This window comes from Aethalodelphis obliquidens, unplaced genomic scaffold, assembly GCF_003676395.1.
Source record: "Aethalodelphis obliquidens isolate GAN/ISIS:26980383/991018 unplaced genomic scaffold, ASM367639v1 scaffold107, whole genome shotgun sequence".
Taxonomy (NCBI): Eukaryota; Metazoa; Chordata; class Mammalia; order Artiodactyla; family Delphinidae; genus Aethalodelphis; species Aethalodelphis obliquidens.
Window position 1 is genome coordinate 1,343,171 of NW_020838051.1, and position 18,960 is coordinate 1,362,130.

Below are 18,960 nucleotides of genomic sequence, written 5' to 3' on the forward strand. Positions count from 1 at the left end.
TCAGGGAAATGCAAGTTAAAACCATGATGAGATACTGCCCACACCTATTAGAATGCCTAAAATAAAAAACACCAACTATACCAAGAGCTTATGAGGATGCTGAGAAACTGGAACTCTCATATGCTGCTAGTGGTAATGAAAAATGGTGCTATTACTCTGAAAAATAGTTTGGCAATGTCTTTAAAAGGGTAAAAATACACTTAACATATGAGCCAGCAATTCTACTCCTGGTTATTTAACCGATAAGAATGAAAAGTTATGCTCACACAAAATCCTATACACGAATGTTTATATAAGCTGCATTCATAATTACTAAAAACTGGCCAAACACTTTCCACTGGGTAACTGGATCAAAGAAACTGATACATCCATACACTGGAATAATATTCTGTAATAAAAGGAACAACCTACATGAAGGAAGACAGTCCCAAAGGCTGTGTACTAGGTGATTCCATTTCTATGACATTCTTGGAAAGACAGTAATAGAGTGAGGAGAATAGATCCATTACTGATCCATCCAGGACAGATAGAGTTAGTGGTGGGGAGGAACGTGTGATTATAAGGGGATAGCAAGAGGAAGTTTTTTGGGGCGATATAACTATTCTGTATCCTGAATGTGGTGGCAGTTACATAAATCTATACATGTGCTAGAATCGGTAAAACACCAAAATGCTATAGACATGGGTAGGTTAAAATGGATGCACATTTGAATATAGGAAAATTAAGTCTTCCTTTTAAGTGGCTCAATATCTAGGTTTCATTTCTAGGAAGCTGGAGTAGGGGATATAATTACTTGAGTGCTGGACCCACTGCTCATGCTGCTGGGGTTCTGTCTTCATGACCCATTGAACGAAAGTAACTGAGTTGAAGACATGACCTAATTTTCTTTTTCAAATCCTCAGATCTAAAATTTCTCTGCTGATGAAGTTCCAACGGATATGTTAGAATTTTTCTTCAGTGTTGTTTGTGGGGGAGTTGTCCTTAGAATTTAATTTTATATTCACAGATCAAGTACCTACCCACTCCTAGCTAAGCAAAGAAACACATATATTACAATGTTTCATTCTGCACATCTTTGAGAACGGCGGCAGCATATTCCATAAGGAGGTGAGAGGTGGGTCCCAGGTGGAAGATAATGCCATGGATGGAAAACGTGACACTTCATAAGCAAAAGTGGTAGGACTCAGCATATGATGTGAGGTTAGCCTTTTGAATGAACTTATTTTAAAAGTGCAACTGAGGACTTCCCTGGTGGCCCAGTGGTTAAGAATCCACCTGCCAACGCAGGGGACACGGGTTCAAGCCCTGGTCCGAGAAAATTCCACATGTCGTGGAGCAACTAAGCCTGCGCTCCACAACTACTGAGCCTGCGAGCCACAACTACTGAGCCCACGCACCTAGAGCCTTTGCTCCGCGGCGAGAGAAGCCACCGCAATGAGAATCCCGCGCACTGCAACAAAGAGTAGCCCCTGCTCCCCGTAACTAGAGAATGCCTGTGCACAGCAGTGAAGACCCAATGCAGCCAAAAATAAACAAATAAATAAATAAATAGTTTTTAAAGTGCAACTGAAAGAAGTAGCACAAGGGAACTGTGGACAGGGGGTGTGGGTGATAGATGTGTTTTGTATCTTGATTGGGGTAACAGTAATATGACTCTCATGCAATTGTAAACACTCATAGAACTGTACACCAGAGAGTGAACTGTACCCCAGAGAGTGAACTGTACTGTATATAAATTTCAAAATGTAATAAGCACCATCCCCCATAAAAGTAATATACGCTCATTGTCAAATATTTGGAAAACAGAAATACAATGTTATATACCATTCAAGATACTGGATGTTAATGTACCGGAGTACAAATGGCTTATTGATATGGTTTCAGATTGCACATTGGAAATAACCTTTAAGAAACTACCATGCTACAAGGTTTGGTGGAGTGACAAAAAAGAATACCCACTATTAATGGAAAAGGCTATTAAAATACTCCTATCTTTTCCAGCTTCATACCTGTGTGAAGCCAAATTTTCTTCATATACTTCCACCAAAACAACACAACAACATATCACAATAGATTGGATGCAGAAGCAGATATGAGAATCCAGCTGTTTTTGAAGCCAGACAGCAAAGAGATTTGCAAAAATTTAAAACAATACCACTATTCTTACTAAATTATTTTGCTTTGTAAGACAGGTAGTTATTTTTCATTAAAAAATTTTGTCATATAATAGGCTTATTGTTGCTTATAAGTGGGTTAACAGTTTGTAGATGTCTCAGTTTTAATTTATAACCTAGGGGCAGGACGGGAATGAAGACTCAGACCTACCAGATAATGGACTTGAGGACACGGGGAGGGGGAAGGGTAAGCTGGGACAAAGTGAGAGAGTGGCATGGACATATATACACTACCAAATGTAAAACCGATAGCTAGTGGGAAGCAGCCACATAGCACAGGGAGATCAGCTTGGTGCTTTGTGACCACCTAGAGGGGTGGGATAGGGAGGGAGGGAGACGCAAGAGGGAAGAGATATGGGGATATATGTGTGTATATATATATATATATATATATATATAGCTGATTCACTTTGTTATAAAGCAGAAGCTAACACAGCATTGTAAAGCAATTATACTCCAATAAACGTGTTAAAATAAATAAATAAATAAATATAACCCACATAAGCAGAAACTCTGCCATTCTCAGTAAATTTAAGAGTGTGCAGGGTCCCACAGAACAAAAGGTTTGAGAACCACTGTGCTATGTAACATTGCATACACTCATCAGCATGAGAAGCCATTATGCTGTGAAAATTTAATCAGGTCTTTCTTTTCTTTTCAATTAATTAATTAATTAACTTTGGGGCTGTGCTGAGTCTTTGTTGCTGCGCGCGGGCTTTCTCTAGTTGCGGCAAGCGGGGGCTACTCTTCGTTGTGGTACGCGGGTTTCTCAATGTTATGGCTTCTCTTGTTTCAGAGCACCACGGGCTCTAGAGCACAGGCTCAGTAGTTGTGGGGCATGGGCTTAGTTGCTCCGCGGCACGTGGGATCTTCCCGGACCAGGGATCGAACCCGTGTCCCCTGTATTGGCAGGCAGATTCTTAACCACTGCGCCACCAGGGAAGCCCTAATCAGGTCTTTCTTGGTACTAGACTACTCTCCTTTTGTCTTTCTTTGCTGATCAGTTCCTGAAAGGAGTGGCTCTTGAGCATGACTAGATGAAAAGCTGCAATTGAAAGAAATTATCCTCAAAGGATTATGTGTGACTTCATCCACATGGTTTCTAAATCTTTAGTATACATATAGACATAAATCCTGGGCAGTTTGGGTTTTTTCCTGCCATGATTCTTAAGCATTCTTTGCTGGTGGATGGAGACTGAAGGTTGGCTACACAGGCTCCTGAGAGCCGAGCTAGCAAATCACCTAGGTTCCCAGCAACACGAAGAGCTTCTCCAACAGCCAAGGAGCCTGAGCACCTGTGCAACGTGAATGAGGCTGGGGATCTTTCTGGAAACAAGCTGCATAATGTACGTCACAAAACTCTGACAGAAGAGTTATCATATGCTGGAACATGGTAGAAACCAAAAATATTTCTGAGGGAGTACCAAGGGTCAAATGAGTTTTGAACCAGTAAAGTTATACACTGCTTTTCAAAACCCAGCTAAGACCAACACACCGTAGGTGTTGGTATGAGCATATGGTAAAGCCATACCTGACGCACACCAAGCCCAAAACAAACCAACACCCACCAATTAGAAAATACTGGTGCTCTAATTTTCATTAGTAGTATTTGGAATCCAGGCTTTGAGAATTTTTCTATGGTACCATGGAAAGGCAGCTGAACTAAATCCCTCTTGAACAGAAATATAGTTGTTCCATTTAACATGAGAGTAAGCTAGACAGAACAATCTGGAAATTCGTATCTGTAACTATCTGCAAAGGGCCGATTTCCACGTGTGAACCATAACGTATACTTTCTAAGCAAGCCAAGTTTGAGACACGCATTGCCTGGGGGCTCCCCTCCCCTCTCTCGTTTTACCTGTGCAGCAGAGAACGGAGAGCTCAGTTTTGCTCCTTGAAGTCAAGAAGGTCAACGGTGTGAGAATCTCAGTTTTGAAAGGTTAAATGAAATTTGTTCTGGTTCAGTGTCTTACTCTACTACAAGACAGTACACCTCTAGATGACTGGAGTTAGACCTGAAGTTGAATTTTTCCTAAAGACCCAAGGTTAGAGAAATCAATCTGAAAAAGGAATTCTACTGTTTCGGCACAAGCAGTTTTCTGTTTTTACCCACTTGTTTTCAGATATTTGACAACTCCTATGGCATTTCCTGAGCATTTCAAAAAACCTCCAATTTTCCCTTCAGAGGAGGTGAACCGTATCAGAAGCCGCCGAAAGCCCAGGCGCCCCTTCAGTGGCCGCGCTGGTCCTTGGCTGGGCAGCTGTAATCGGCTTTCTGGACTCATGTCCCTGCCAGCCCTGTGGCCTGGCTTAGCTTGTGAGGCTCACGCCAGGGCTCTGGAGGCATCCTACTGAAAGAGGGACTGCAGTGAGGATGGCGTGCAACTTGTTACTCATCAACGGCTGTCTTACCGTATGTGATGATGAGCAGAATTCTGGACTAGGGTCCCCAAGGATGGTCACAGTCCTGATGCTGCTACTTGTAACCTGGGAAAGTCACTTGATAGCTCCAGTCTCTCAGAAGAGCATGACTCGTTCAATAACTCTTTACTGAACAACGACCAGGTTAGGTACAATACTGGGTGCTGGGTCTTGGAGGACTTAAGAACCTAGTGTCCTTTCCTTGCTTGTAGCCACTTCCTCAAGCTGCCCTTATCAGTGTCCCTTCCTAAAGCTGACTTTGGGGCCACATTCACCAACACTGAAAAGGAAACTCCCATGCTGGCAAAGTGCAGGGAGGGCCAGGAGCAAGGACAGCGCGGAGTGGTATCGTTCTGACTTGGGGGGGCGGGGTGGAGAGTGGCGAGACAACGGAAGCTTCCAGATGGACGCCTCGGAAAGACGGGGCAGCGAGGCCCCAGCCTAGGGCTGAATCTCAGGGCGGGAGCGGGCGGGGGCGGAGCACGTGGAGGAACCCAACCGAGCCACGTCATCCACTGTTACCTCAGAACAGAATAATGAACGTTAACAGAGAGTGCTCTTGAGGCACTAAGCACTGGAGATGCATCATCCCATGTAGTCTTTCTTATGACCTGATGTGCCAGGTACTACCACTGTCGTTGTCTTATAAGCTACGAAACGTTGGCCTCGAGAAGTTACTAAACCGCTAGATGACCAAAAAGAACTCTGACCGGGTGTTCGAGTACAAAACCTCACAGTCCATCGCGAGGCTAGCAGGGGCTGCTCTGAAAACTGATAAAAGCAAGTGCTAAGCTTTCCAAACAGGAGGAAAGAACAGGCAAGGGCAGTGGCTACGACAGCCTCCACCTCTGACAAAAAGCTCTCGGAGGAGGAAAATATGCACATGCAGGGAATGACATGGGCAAGAGACAGGCTATGGCCCGAGCTCAGACCCTGCAGAAAGATCTGAGGTCAGTGTTCCCTGTGGTCAGGGCACCTGAGAATTTGGTGTGGGTTCCCTCCTAGTTCCTCAAGATCACGCTCTAGTTCTGCGACTCCCCAAATAGGGTCCATGCCATAAGGTTAAGATTAAACAAAATAAAAGATAAAGAGGTGTTGTGATAAATATAGAGAGTACAAGGAACGTTGGTTATTCTATGAAGGTTAAAAGTCAGGTGGCATATAAGGGTGTACCTGATCCAATTTGCTTATTGGAACTCCTTTTTTTTGAAACAGTTCAAGTTTAATTTGTTGATATATGGCTTGTGGTCTATACTTAGACAAACACTAAGTTCTACAACATACTGGAACTCCTTTATAACAACTAATATTCATACCATGTTAACGCTGTTTGTGTAGAACACGTAGCTGGCACGTTTTAGGGGACTAGATTTGACCTGTTATTCCCTTAGATTTGTACAATAATACATTTACTTACAGTAAGATTCTACTTCTTAGTTTTTCTGTAGAACACACCATGGTGTTGCAGTAAAATGTTATACCTGACTGAAAATCAGCTTGGTGGATATTCATACTTAAGAAAAAACAGCCATTCGCTAATAAAAACACACCAATCCTCCATCAATGGGCCCTGGTATTAGAATACCGCATTTAAAAAAAGCAACTGGTGTCCGTGGTGTTCATTTATGTTAAACTTCCCTATCAAATGGTGTGGAGCAAAAAGAAATACTAATTCTTTTGTTTTGTCTTAACAAGATTTAAGATGAGTTCTATGGATTCCTAAAGAAATGATCCTTCTTCAGGCACCGCTGGGCAGCATGGATTGCACTGCCTGGGATGCTGAATGGGTGGGATGGATATCTACTGCTTCTTTGCATGCCTTTTGTACCACTTATAATTATGCTGTTAAGAGTCTTTACAAAAAAGAAACCCAGTTTATTCTTTTTAAATGTTCTAAATATAAATGCAGAGGCAAGGAGATAAACAATAATTCCACTGGTGCTTAGAGTTTAAACTATTTGAACTAATGTACCTGTGAGACTACTGCATATTGCAACCTACAACCTAAAAACTATCAGCCCATATCACCACAGGTAAGAAATGAGAAATTTTGAGGGTTATTGAACACTGAATATTTGCAGCTGAACAAGACAGAGTTACTGAACATCATTGCATGGCTCTAAAACCCTCAGATCCGCCAGCACACGATAGCTGTCATGAAGTACTGCTACATTTGAAAAGCAAAAGGCAATGGAAGTAAGAGTGGGTCTATAAGTAAATTACACGGGTAGGGGTGGGGATGGGGGTGGCGATCTAGTGAGAGGCTGCTTCATCTTTAATTATTAGATTTATTTACTAATTGAGCTCTGTGTATTCCTAAAGAAATGGTCCTCCTTCAAGCATTGTTGGACACCATGGATTCTGTTGCCTGTGATGCTGAGTGGGTGTGTATTTTGGTGGAGCAAATATATTAACCAATACTTCACCCTGCCCTCCCTGCACTTTTAAGGTCCTGTCCTCAGATTCAACTTCTGGCTTAACAACATTATGTTTGGTGGTTGTTATTAATTTTGTTTTCAAGGAATGCATATCCATTCCAAACTTAACAAGCATCATTTTCTGTTTTTTTTTTAGCAAAGGTGCAAAACCAAAATGAACGTGGATTTTTCATATACCACAAAACATCCCACTCCACTTCCTGGATGTGTGCTGTCTTCTAGAGGGACTCACAGTATCGTTGGTCAAATGCTCCCTTCTTTACTAGGTGCTCACACACGTGAGCATAAGAAAGTCTGCATCATGAGGCAAGTAACGCTGGACATTATTTTTGGAATTCCTCATAAAAGTGGGTCCAAAAGAGATTTTTAAAATGTGACTTATACCACAATTAATATACTGAGAAAGAAATGGGAAAAATACAGGGAGAGAGCAGGAGTATGAGAGGAAGAACAGCTAGGCATCCACTCTCTGCCACCCTGTGTAGTAAGAGTGAGACTCTTGTGTCAGGACAATGAGAATACGTTTCTGCACGATGTGATTTTGCATCTTAATAAAAATATTTCTGGTCAATGCCTCTTTGCCTGACACTTGGTTTGGGGAGAAAACAAATTAAGGCTATGAACTTGGAGATGGGCATATATTGAAACCAATAGTAATCAGTGACATAAAATAAAGACAGGGTAACAAAGGGCTATATTAATGCTTTCATGACCTTAAATTAATGTGGAGTCTTGTGTTAGCCTGAGAATCTTGTGAACCACTAATAAACCTTCTGCCAATATGACAGCAGTGCAAAAAAGAATTTAAAGAAAAAACAAGAAAGTATATTACTAAACATTAAAATGCATACACTATTGAGAGCAAACGGCTGGAGCAGAGATCACAGATGAGACACCGAAGAAAGCACAGGTCCTGTCCGCAGAAAGCTTATGTCAGGAAAATTCTGAGACTGTAAAACCAACAGCAAATTTCTAAGGAATTCAATCACCTATTTCTGGTCCTAGCAACTAATCAATGTTATCATATGCATAGCACTGACTAGCTGTTAACTGTTAATTTTTCTAGATGCAGGGCCAGCAATACCTCTGTTTAAACAGCATAGTGAGGTGCCCCAAGTAATGCTCCTTTACAAGTTGCTGGAAACACTACAAGGCTGGTGAGAAAAACATTTCGCCCCACTGGAACACTCTAAAACCTGCATAAGCCATCAATGGGAATTGAGGAGGATATTTCAGTTGACTATCCACCTTTAGAAACGAATGGCTCTTTAAGTATTAAAATGAGGGTTTAATGTACATTATAACTAATAGTACTTGAGATGAAAGTAAATGAGCCACTACCCCCCTCCCAGGTACCAAGAGGGGTCAGATTTCCCATTTATCAGCAAGTCTTCAGGGTAGGCAGCATCTCAATCTCACATTCTCTTTTGCGGCTGCTTCATGGATGGCTGAGGGGAACACTTCAAAAATGAACCAGCTAAACAAACTTCCCAGCAGCACTTGACAGAGCTACACCTATTCTTCCCATTTCCAAAGCAGTGGAGAATTAATTACCAGTTCTATGGATCTATTGTAAGTATAATAGACTAAAGAGCTATCACAGACACATTTATTGTAAAAGCACAATCCCAAGAGTGTCTACTGGAGGGCCAAAACGATTAACACAAATGCTTTGTCAGATCAAAGATAAAACCTGCACCGCCCAATTGAGGAATGAATTAGAACAGTGGGTTATCTTTCAAATTAACCAGGGCAGTTAGTGAGGAAAATTTCATGAAAGTGTAATTCTTAGCCTTTGTGAATCCACACAGCAGGCATTCTGCCAGCTGACAAGATGATGAAATTTTCATGCTTAAAAAAAGCCCTCTTCATTTCCCAATTTAGATTAGCTAGTGTTTCTCTCCCCTTTTGTGCGTGCGTGCGTGCGTGCGTGCGTGCGTGTGTGTGTGTGTGTGTGTGTGTGTGTGTCTATTTGCTCTTCTGAAGCAGAATTTAAGGGGGAGGGGAAACACATATCAATTTTTCACTGTAAAATTGAGTCTTTTAAAAACATCCTTAAAAGCTGAGAGATATAGTCTTTAAACTGCCTTTTTATGATTTTCAAAGAAATACCAGTTCGATTTTAACTTTGTATAGAGGAACCAATTAGGACCGGGGCACGAAATCAACTTTGAATTAGAGCTTTCTGTGCTGCCTCAAAGTCTTCCAATGCTTCGTCAAATCTCGAGATAAAGCATTAGAGTTGTTTTCCTCCTAAGGAAATTAATATATTACTTGAAATATCCTTGCTTGGTGCTTCTTGTATTTCTATGTATACAGAAATTTAAATGTTCTATGAAACAAGAATCCGAAGGATACAATCATTGCTGTACGGTGAGAGAAAAAAGCATTTCCCCTGCTATTAAAGGAGCCAATATTAAAACACTACGATACAGACTGATTCTCAGATATATAAAAATTTTAATGTTTGCTGTATCACATTTATTCAGTCAGCACTATTTATTCACCACAGAATATAACAGAAGATGTGGTGTATTTTTTTAAGAGTGATTAAGAAGTATACTTTGCTACCCTAAACTTTGGCCCTTTTGTTCTTGACAGCCAGATTGCTTGGTGATCTAGAACTGTGTTCCCTGGCAGGTTACAGTGTTTGGTCAAGTACCTTACACTCCTCCACTGTCTTACAAAAGCTCCTTCCTTATGGAGATGCCTCCTTTCTCAATGTAGGTTGTTCTTGCCTGCAGTGATTCTAAAACTAAAATGAAAAAAATATGGAGACTCTTGTTCTCAGTCCACTAACAACTTTATGTCTAGTGGGGAGCAGTTTTTAACTTGCAGAATAGGAGGGAACTCTTTTGGTCATTAGCTTCAAAGAACAGTCACTTTGATCTCAGTACTCAGTACCAACATCCTTATCTCCAGTACACTTGGTGTATTAATCTCCAGCTGGATCACCACTGCTATGGTATATCACACTGAACTAACTGTAATCAGGATCACTTGAGGCACGATAACAAAAGAAACTCCACACCATATCCCTCTACTGGCAAAGTTCACTTAAGTCTGGGGTCAGGAAGAAAGAGAACACTCTACCAATAAACTGTAACTTGGAGGTGCATGAGCTTTCTGATCTTGAGAATATTTGAAACATTTGTTCGTCATGGGGCCATGAAAAGAACGAATAATGGATTTCTTTCTCTTCTAGACAATCACATATGCCTAAGGACAGAAAGTAGAGAAACAAGTTCTTAATTTTGAGGACAATCATATCTTTCTTCAAGTGTAGGAATGACATTTGGGTATTTTAATTAGAAATTCCTTAGGAAAGTCAATCAAGTGGGCAGTTAACGACAGGAAAACTAACTTGCTGCTAGTGAGATGGTTGGTAGACAATTAAATGCTATAGAAACCCCGGGTTAAACGTCTGGATGCCTAAAACTAGGTTATTTAGCTTGAAAAATACTTATACAACCACGACCACCACACCACACACACACAGTTAGAAATCAATCTTTCAGTTAGGGCATATTTCTAACTATTCAGAAGATCATTTTTCTGCCTATTCTCAACTTAGTCAAAACAGATTGCCCGCTCTTAGAGAAGGAAATAGATGAGCTTCTTATAGTATTAACATTTCCATGGTGAAGATTTTGATAGACTAAACACAGAGAGAAAACTCAGAATTCTTCCCAAGAGTCAAGAATCATGCTCTGCTCAATGAGGTCTGTAAACGAGCTGAATAGTTTTGATTTGGACTCTTCATGCTAAATAAAGGCCTAACATTTCACGTGCTGAACATTTCATCTACTGCGGAATGTGAACCCACAGATAACCTTTATTCCCATCCAACTGTTCATTAAGTACAGCACCAGATTATTCACTAAAATGTTTCAGATTTCCCAAAATGTAGCCATAATTATTATTTTAAAAATATCTTCAGACAAACCTACTTGGTTCTTTTTTCTTGACGAATACAAATTATTCTACTCCAAAATCACAAGACCAGAACTCTATGCTTTTACTCTTCATCCTAATGATCTAATACTTGATTTTCATTTAATGAGTTCGATTTTAAAGAAGATAATGCTACATTATATGTTAACTAACATATAAGTAGAAATTATAGGATGATATTGATCAAAGTCAAGAGTCTTACCTAATAGAACCAGAGCATTTTTTGGGAAATGCCTTGCCAGCGTAACCTCCACCTAAGTTACAGTGAACTTTCAAGTAACAGAAATTTTGTTTAGATGACAAATGACATAATGAAACACTAAGAAAAATCAAGTGGGAAATGTGGTGTTTTTTTCTTTTAATTTTAACTTTTGAAGAGAAAAAAACTAATTCATATGTAATGTGTTAAAAACCAAAACAAAAACTTTGAAAGGAGCCTTCTTTCTAATGCAGACAGCTCGCTCACTGTTCTGGAACTTTTCCTATATATTTATAAAAATTAGACGTTCTTCTTTAAAATGCCACACAAAAGCACTGAAATGTAAAAGATGTTTATTCTGATTTCTTTGGAAAACTAAGCTATGAAATGGTTTAGATGACCACATAAACACAAAGTGTTAGCTAGTTGGCAGTTTTTTAAAATCACCACACGGGAAGGGATAGATAGGGAGTTTGGGATTGACATGTACGCACTGCTGTATTTAAAATGGATAAACAATAAGGACCTACTGTATAGCACAGGGTACCCTGCTCAATTATGTAACAACCTAAATGGGAAAAAAAAATGAAAAAGAATAGATATATGTATAACTGAATCACTTTGCTGTACACCTGAAACTATCACAACATTGTTAATCAACTATACTCCAATATAAAATAAAATAAAGTAAAACAGAAATAAAATCACCACACATGAGTTTACAGCTCTAGTTGCCAAAGATAGGTAATATTGATTTTTCCTCCTCTGATCGAAAATCTGAGTGACCATTTAACTTCATTTTATTTAGGCAGCAATAAACTACAATACTTCCTGATTATATTCTCATTTTTCCTTAAAAGCAAAAACTTCATTACTAAAAATACTGCTCATTAATGAGATGAAATGCCCAACAGAAAAATCAAATCATTTTCCTCTCTTTTCAAAATTTTACAGTTTCATACAAAAACCGTATCATTTTATTTTAAAACAAGTACCAAACCTCAGTAAGTTGCATATGTAAGACACTCATTATGGATACTTACTTCGTAGTATTTTTTAATGCATCGTCTAATGTCCATGATCAATTTGTTGCTCAGCTGTACCATAAAGGTCAGAGGTGAAGCCTTACAATCGATGTTACTGCAACGATACAAGCTGGGCTCCATATCGGTTCCCTACAGAAGTCAAGACAGACAAGTACACAAAAGGTTATAAAAGGTTTCTTGTGCTTAAAAACTTACATGCTGTCCTGGTGTACAGTATTTTAAATTCATTTTATTGGGAAGCTTTTTTTTTTTAACATCTTTATTGGAGTATAATTGCTTTACAATGGTGTGTTAGTTTCTGCTGTATAACAAAGTGAATCAGCTGTACATATACATATATCCCCATATCTCCTCCCTCTTGCGTCTTATTGGTAAGTTTTTAACCTTATTTTCTCAACCACTTTCCTCCCAAAGATCCCCTCAGTCACCACATACCTTCTACTCTTGCCACCATCATAATGGAGTACAAAGCCCAAGGGAAAATCTTGAAATTACTTTTTTTTACATTCAATACACGACAGACTATGGATAAAATAGTTTCCCCTCTGAAAATACCAGTGAAGTCGCATTATTGGAAATAAACATCCTTCCTAGAGATACTGATCAAGAATTTAAATTTGCACTTAATTCATTCCAAGGCAAAGCAAGAGCGTTAATGACAACAGTTTGCTCCATACTGCCAACTTAATTTTAAGAATAAAGCCTAAAACTTAAGCGTTACACCACAGAGTGATCACTTATTGTTAGCTTAGCAAATCTAAAATTTCTGTAACCACTGCCCCCCAACAAATGAAATGTATTTGGGGGAGGGGAGAGAGGAGGAGTAAAAATTTGAAAAAATGAACTATTAGTAGTTGGAGAAAACGTTTTGTTTTGTTTTAAACAAAGACAAAGCAAATGTAATATTCAGGGAAACTGTTGGGGTTTCTGGAGCATTTGTTTTCCTTCTTGATACTTAAACATCTTGGTTTCCTGCTCCAATCTGGTACATAACCCTACCCCACCACACGAAGCAATTCCAGGTGGAAGAGATTTTAGAGCTTGACATCGGGCTCTTCCACAGTTAGCCCATCTGCAAGTCGTCAAGCCTCCATGCAATTAACTATCTTATTTACAGCTGTAATGAAGCAAAACTCAAGGATTTAGCAAGTATTGCTGATCTGTGTCTGCCTCTTCCTTGCACTTGCTTCCAAAGACTGCTTTGTTTTGATTCAAAAAAATGCAAAACATCTGCTGTTTGTCCAAATTAACTTAAAATAATTACTTTTAATTTAGATAAAGGACGTATTTTCTTTCAGTTTCAAGGTTTTACGTGGTTCTGCTGCCTACTCATTTGCCAATGGCTAGTACATGTATAACACTGCAGTGGAATCAAGTAGATTGGCTAAGTTTCAAGTTCTGATCCAAGGTCAGTGATACATTTTTTGGCAGTACTTCTTTAGAGAAATGTCTCCCTGTGACTTTTTTAATGCCTGATATGCAAAGACAGCAAAGATAATCACAGTACCTTTGTCAAAAAGGAGGCAAGTGGGATGTGTAAAGATAAACAAAAACTTTCCAAAAACACTTAGTTCCCCATTAACTTGATTTAAGATAAAGGAAAATATTGCTCTAAGCCTTAATAAATTGGGCCGGGAGTGGAGAAATACAGGTTGCTAATTAAGGAATTACAATAAAAATACTTTAAGATAATTCAGAGTTTTTAAGAGAGTCCATTTAAAAAACCAAGGCCAAGCATTCTAGGAAGCCAAAAACAATACTCAAGCATACTCTATTAAGAGGTTTCAAGCAGAAATAAGTAAGCTGTGAAGGCAGAATTCATATGATGCTAAAATTCTTTAAACACATAAAAACCTGTGTTTTCTTTTTCCTTTTTATACACATAGTAGAGAGAAAATGGACTTTATACTAGTTCACTCACAAAACAAACAAACAAAAGAAACAAAAGCAACTAACCGAACCATCGAAGACGCTATCATAAATATTCTCAGTTCCACATATAGGGCATGGACATTTGAACCTTTCACAGTCCCTGTATTTCTCTTCATCCGTGAGCTGTGCTGGGCCACCAAGGAGAGCATCATTCTCTTCATCTCTGTGATAATGATGAACTCTAAATTGGGTGGCATCAAGTCCTATTAATGTTAAAGAAAAAATAAATTCAGAAAGGTACAATTATTTAAATTCCCTTCTCCAAAAATACTCCAAAGAAGAGAAATCAGAAAAGAATTATTTCAAATTCATGCACATACTACACAACTATTTGAACTCAAGATAGAGGCTCGTATCACCAAGACAAATGACTTCCTTTTTTAAGGAGATTATAAACAAAACAAGTAAACTGCACCAAAACAATGCAGAGACATTCCACTGGACATTTGCGTTTGGAAGCAACTACTTCTATAGGATGGTTTTACTATTTTCTTAAAGTTACGATGAAAATCTCAAAAAAATGTGCACTGTTAAAATCTCCTAAAATCAAAGTATCACCATTAAAACTGAAAATAGAGAATAAAAATCCCATTATGGAAAACAAGTTCACTGCTATTACAACTCCTTCAAGCGCAGACACCACTGCTAACCCTGATTTCAATGCAGTGGTCGATTCCATCTTGGCTCAGTAGTTAACAGCATGTAGGTTGCAATCTAATTCAGTGGTTAAAATTCAGTAGCAGCATCTGAGTCAAAACTCAACATGTTTTTTTTTTGGTGTTCTGGATTCAGAAATTTAAAATATGTGCAAAAACAATGAATCTACAAACTCTATAGGCCAAAATGTCCCCGACAATACTGAAGCCAAATATACCTTCTATATTTCAATCAAAACAACACAAGAAATCAATCGATGCATAGTTTACACTATCTTGTTTCCCCAAACTATTTGAGAAAAGAAACGATTGTAAGGCCAACCAATTTAACTTGCCTTTGACCAAAGCACATATGTCAAAATGTACTATTTGGATTTACACTTAAAGATATTCCACACTGTATCTTATAACATTTTCTTGAAAGCATTCCTTAGCAATCCCAAAGAATTCTAGGCTTCTGAGTAATCTAAAGAAAGCTATCATTTGTTTTAGTATAAAGGTAAATAAGTAATAAAAACAGTCACTGAGCAAAAAAGTTCAAATACCAAAAACATCTAAAAATTATTGTAACTCTATCAACAGCTTGCATAGTTAGATAATCTAACAGATGTATTCAGAACTCAGTGACAAGATCCTAAATCCCATCTGGTCAATTGTCAAGTGACATCTCTTTAATTATAAAAGACTTAGGGCTGACTGACACAGTGGAAAGGTGCTGAACAAAGAATGAAAAGACTGAGACTTTGAGTCTTGGTTTTTTCACCTGCAAGATGGAGCTACTACCACCACCATGCACTTCTGGAGTTTAAATCGGATGTTAGGGACAAATCATTTTCAGTGGTGCCTATCACTGCTAAGCACCCAATAAATGCCACGTGAATGAAAAAATAAAATACTGGATGAACATCATTTAATCCACCATTTAATATTCATTCAAAATTACAAATTTGGAAAAATATATGAAACGCACGTTCGTGTTGCACAGCAAGTTAATAGCTGCTCTTTGTAGTAATTAATCAAAGTGAGTATTTCCCAACATGATAGTGTATAATAAAAACAAAGACTACACATTCAAAGCAAATTGAAAAACTGTTCTTGGTTACTGTAACATAGGTCACTTGGCCCCAAGACTCACTATACATTTTTATTTTACAAGTTACCTATAGCTTAAGAGCAACAGCAAGTTCGTGAAGTGTGGGGGAACATACACCCTCTCATTTAAAGACAAGGAGGGGCAGGGGAGTAAGAGAGACCATGCCCACGCCTGTGAATGGTGCCATTTCTTCTCTGTAGTGAAGGGCAACTGCTGCAAATTCCTGAACCGCTAGCTGTGAATCCAACTGTATTCACATAATGTCTTGCTTTATTCCCGATTATGAGAAAGCAGCTCCACCTTTTCTCTGATGGTATAATTATTCATCAATTTCCCAGGCCAATACTATTCAAAAAGTAAGGAAACAGAAAAATAATAAGTGTTTTCTGAAAGACAAGCTTCTTTCACAACCTAAATATCAAGGAACAAAACAAAGCTGGCTTTGCACATAGACAAAACTGGCTGGGCTCTAACAAGGAAGCAGTGAAATCTCTTTCTAGGCCTCCCCACCAGCCATGCCCACTGAGTGCACCTGAGGCTTGGGGAGGCCTGCCTGCTGAGCACACCACAACTGGACATGGGCTGCCTTGCTACTTACGGAGAAAAGCCCAGCAAGTGACCAAGAGTTATGAAAAATTATCAGGCCTTATGAAATGCCTACTTTAAATGTCCATTTCCACAATCCTTATCTGCCCATGGCAGCAACAAAAACAAATGGCCTACCTAATTACTTCAGATTTATTCACAAGCTGATTTTTTTTTCAAGAGAAGGGACTTCACCTCAGCACTCTTGGCCATAAGTCAGTGGTAAATTTTTTAAATATAAAGGGAGAAGACGGTGTAATTACCTTAAAATATTAGGTATATAACGATCCTTGTACAAGAAGTTACTTGGATACAAAAATATCACAAAAAAGTGATTTCCTTGGAAGGACAATTATAAGTTCAACAGAAAAATCACGGAGGGCTAAGTTAAATCTTTTTAAGAAAACATATAATTAGTCATGTTAAAAAGTATGGATCATTGCTGCTGGAGTCCTTTTTTAAGGTCAAAATCCATGCTTAAACCGCAAACTTATTCAACATATAAATTAATTTTTCCAAATCCGCACAAAATTGGCGATAAGCAGCTTATTTAGAAGTTTCAGGAAACTTAAAAAAGTTTTACTGCTTAAACCATAACTCGTTAAGGCTGGAGCGAAACAACAGGGAAAAAGTATCTGGTGCTGCCACCTAGAGGTAGATTCTGAATTTTAAAATGTACAAAAGAGCTGCTACATAGAACTCCATTCGTAGTTACTGTCCCTCCAAAATGAAGCACTATTGTCAGAAATGACATTAAAGCAAAATCTTTATAATCACAGTTTCCATACATGCATATACAGGGCATAATCAATATTAAACTGCACACCATACAGTAAGTAATCACAGTAGTCTTTGAGCGAGCAAGAGATAACAAAACTGAATTCCAAGTTCCTTATCTCTTCTAATGAGAGCTTTCTCTGAACAACTGGCTTAAAGAAACAAACTTTATGCCCCAGCTGAAAAGAGATCTTCCACTTCTACTAGACTAGCTTTTGACAGATGACTTCAATCATTTGGTCCAGCACAGAGTAAAAGGAGGAGCAACCTCCTTGGGCTTGGCACCAGTTACGTGGGGGAAGAGCAGGAGTGGAAATGATGTGTGCTTTAATTCAACCCCGTGGCTTGTCGTGACCCAGCCGCACCGTTTTGCTTGGGCTGCAGTGGGGGAGTGGGGGAGGGCAACAACGACGAGACGGGACAGAGGGGCAGCGGAACGAAATTAAAATACTGTCATTTATAATTAGAAAACTTATAGGATCTCACATTACTTTGGCAACAGGATCAAAGCTCTCATGTTTCAAGAAGTATTTATAGAAAGTAACATCACAGGCACTGGAGGGGATGAGTTCAGCAGTGCCGTGTTATACTTAAGATCGCCACATTCTTACCACACATTTAGCACAGAATTATTTTTTTTACCACAATTTTCTAACAATTGTAAACTATCTGTTTTTAGAATGTTCACTTGCCTCCGTTTCCAAGGAGTATTTAAAATACTCCAAACTCAAAGCATTAGGTTTAGACTAAGGCTGATGCGCCTGACTAAATGATCTTCTTCCTCCAAAAGACAAGGTCTCTATTAGTGCAACTGCAAATAACTACAGTAAAGTCAATTACATGTGTTCATACAACTGGGGAAGAGGGAAAAATCCATATGAATGAAACTCCAGATGAGTAGAGTAACTGGTATTCCCAAGCAGTTGTCTGTAATATGAATCACTCAAACTACTAGGGAAGCTAATTAATGAAGTCTTACTGTGAATATTTTTTTCTAAAAATTTCTTCTAGCAAATGAATCCTTTCCACGAATCCAAGCTTTCATATAGCTGGACTTCTTAGAGAACAATATACAAACTGAAAACTTAGTAGGATTAAAGAAAAGATATTTAATGAATTTTTAAAAGGTGACTGCTATATCCATAAAAGCCTCGTATAAGAAAGTGCATAGCAGCTTTATTCATAATAACCATAAATTGGAGACAATCTGATGTCCATCAACAGGAGGATGAATAAACAAACTGGTATAATCTACCATGGAATACTACTCTGCAATGAAAAAGACAGAATATTGACACGCAACAAGATGGATGAATCTCAAAAATACGCTAAGTGAAAGAAGCTGAACACAAAAAGTATATAACAGAGGAGATTATTTATATAAAATTCTAGCATAGGCAAAACTAAACTATGGTCCTAGAAATCAGATGAGTGGCTGCTTTTGTGAGGGGGAGGGTATGGACTGGGGAGAGTGCAATGGAACTCTCTAGGCAATGGAAATATTGTTTTGATAAACTGTTTGCATAATACTCTTAACGCTGTACGTTTCATGGTACATAAATTATACTTGAAAACAAAAACATTCCAAATAGAAGATGTTTGTGATATATACTAAAAACATTCCAAATAGAAGATGTTTGTGATATATATTTCCAAAGAACTCATTCAGAATATAAAAGGAATGC

The 18,960-nt window shown here is 38.6% G+C and overlaps 1 protein-coding gene across 6 annotated transcripts in view; it reads right to left on the reverse strand.

Annotated features, from left to right (window-relative positions):
- Positions 1–18,960, reverse strand: part of POLA1 (DNA polymerase alpha 1, catalytic subunit) — a 304,165-nt gene that overhangs the window by 131,591 nt on the left and 153,614 nt on the right. For 5 of the 6 annotated variants that reach the window (XM_027096726.1, XM_027096723.1, XM_027096725.1 and 2 more), the window contains 2 exons: positions 14,189–14,367; positions 12,230–12,361 (listed from right to left, as the gene is read on the reverse strand). In XM_027096726.1, coding sequence (XP_026952527.1) covers positions 12,230–12,361; positions 14,189–14,367 — 311 coding nt within the window. Of the gene's footprint in view, positions 1–9,476; positions 10,253–12,229; positions 12,362–14,188; positions 14,368–18,960 lie in introns of those variants that run through there. The other variant, XM_027096728.1, reaches the window with a different exon arrangement.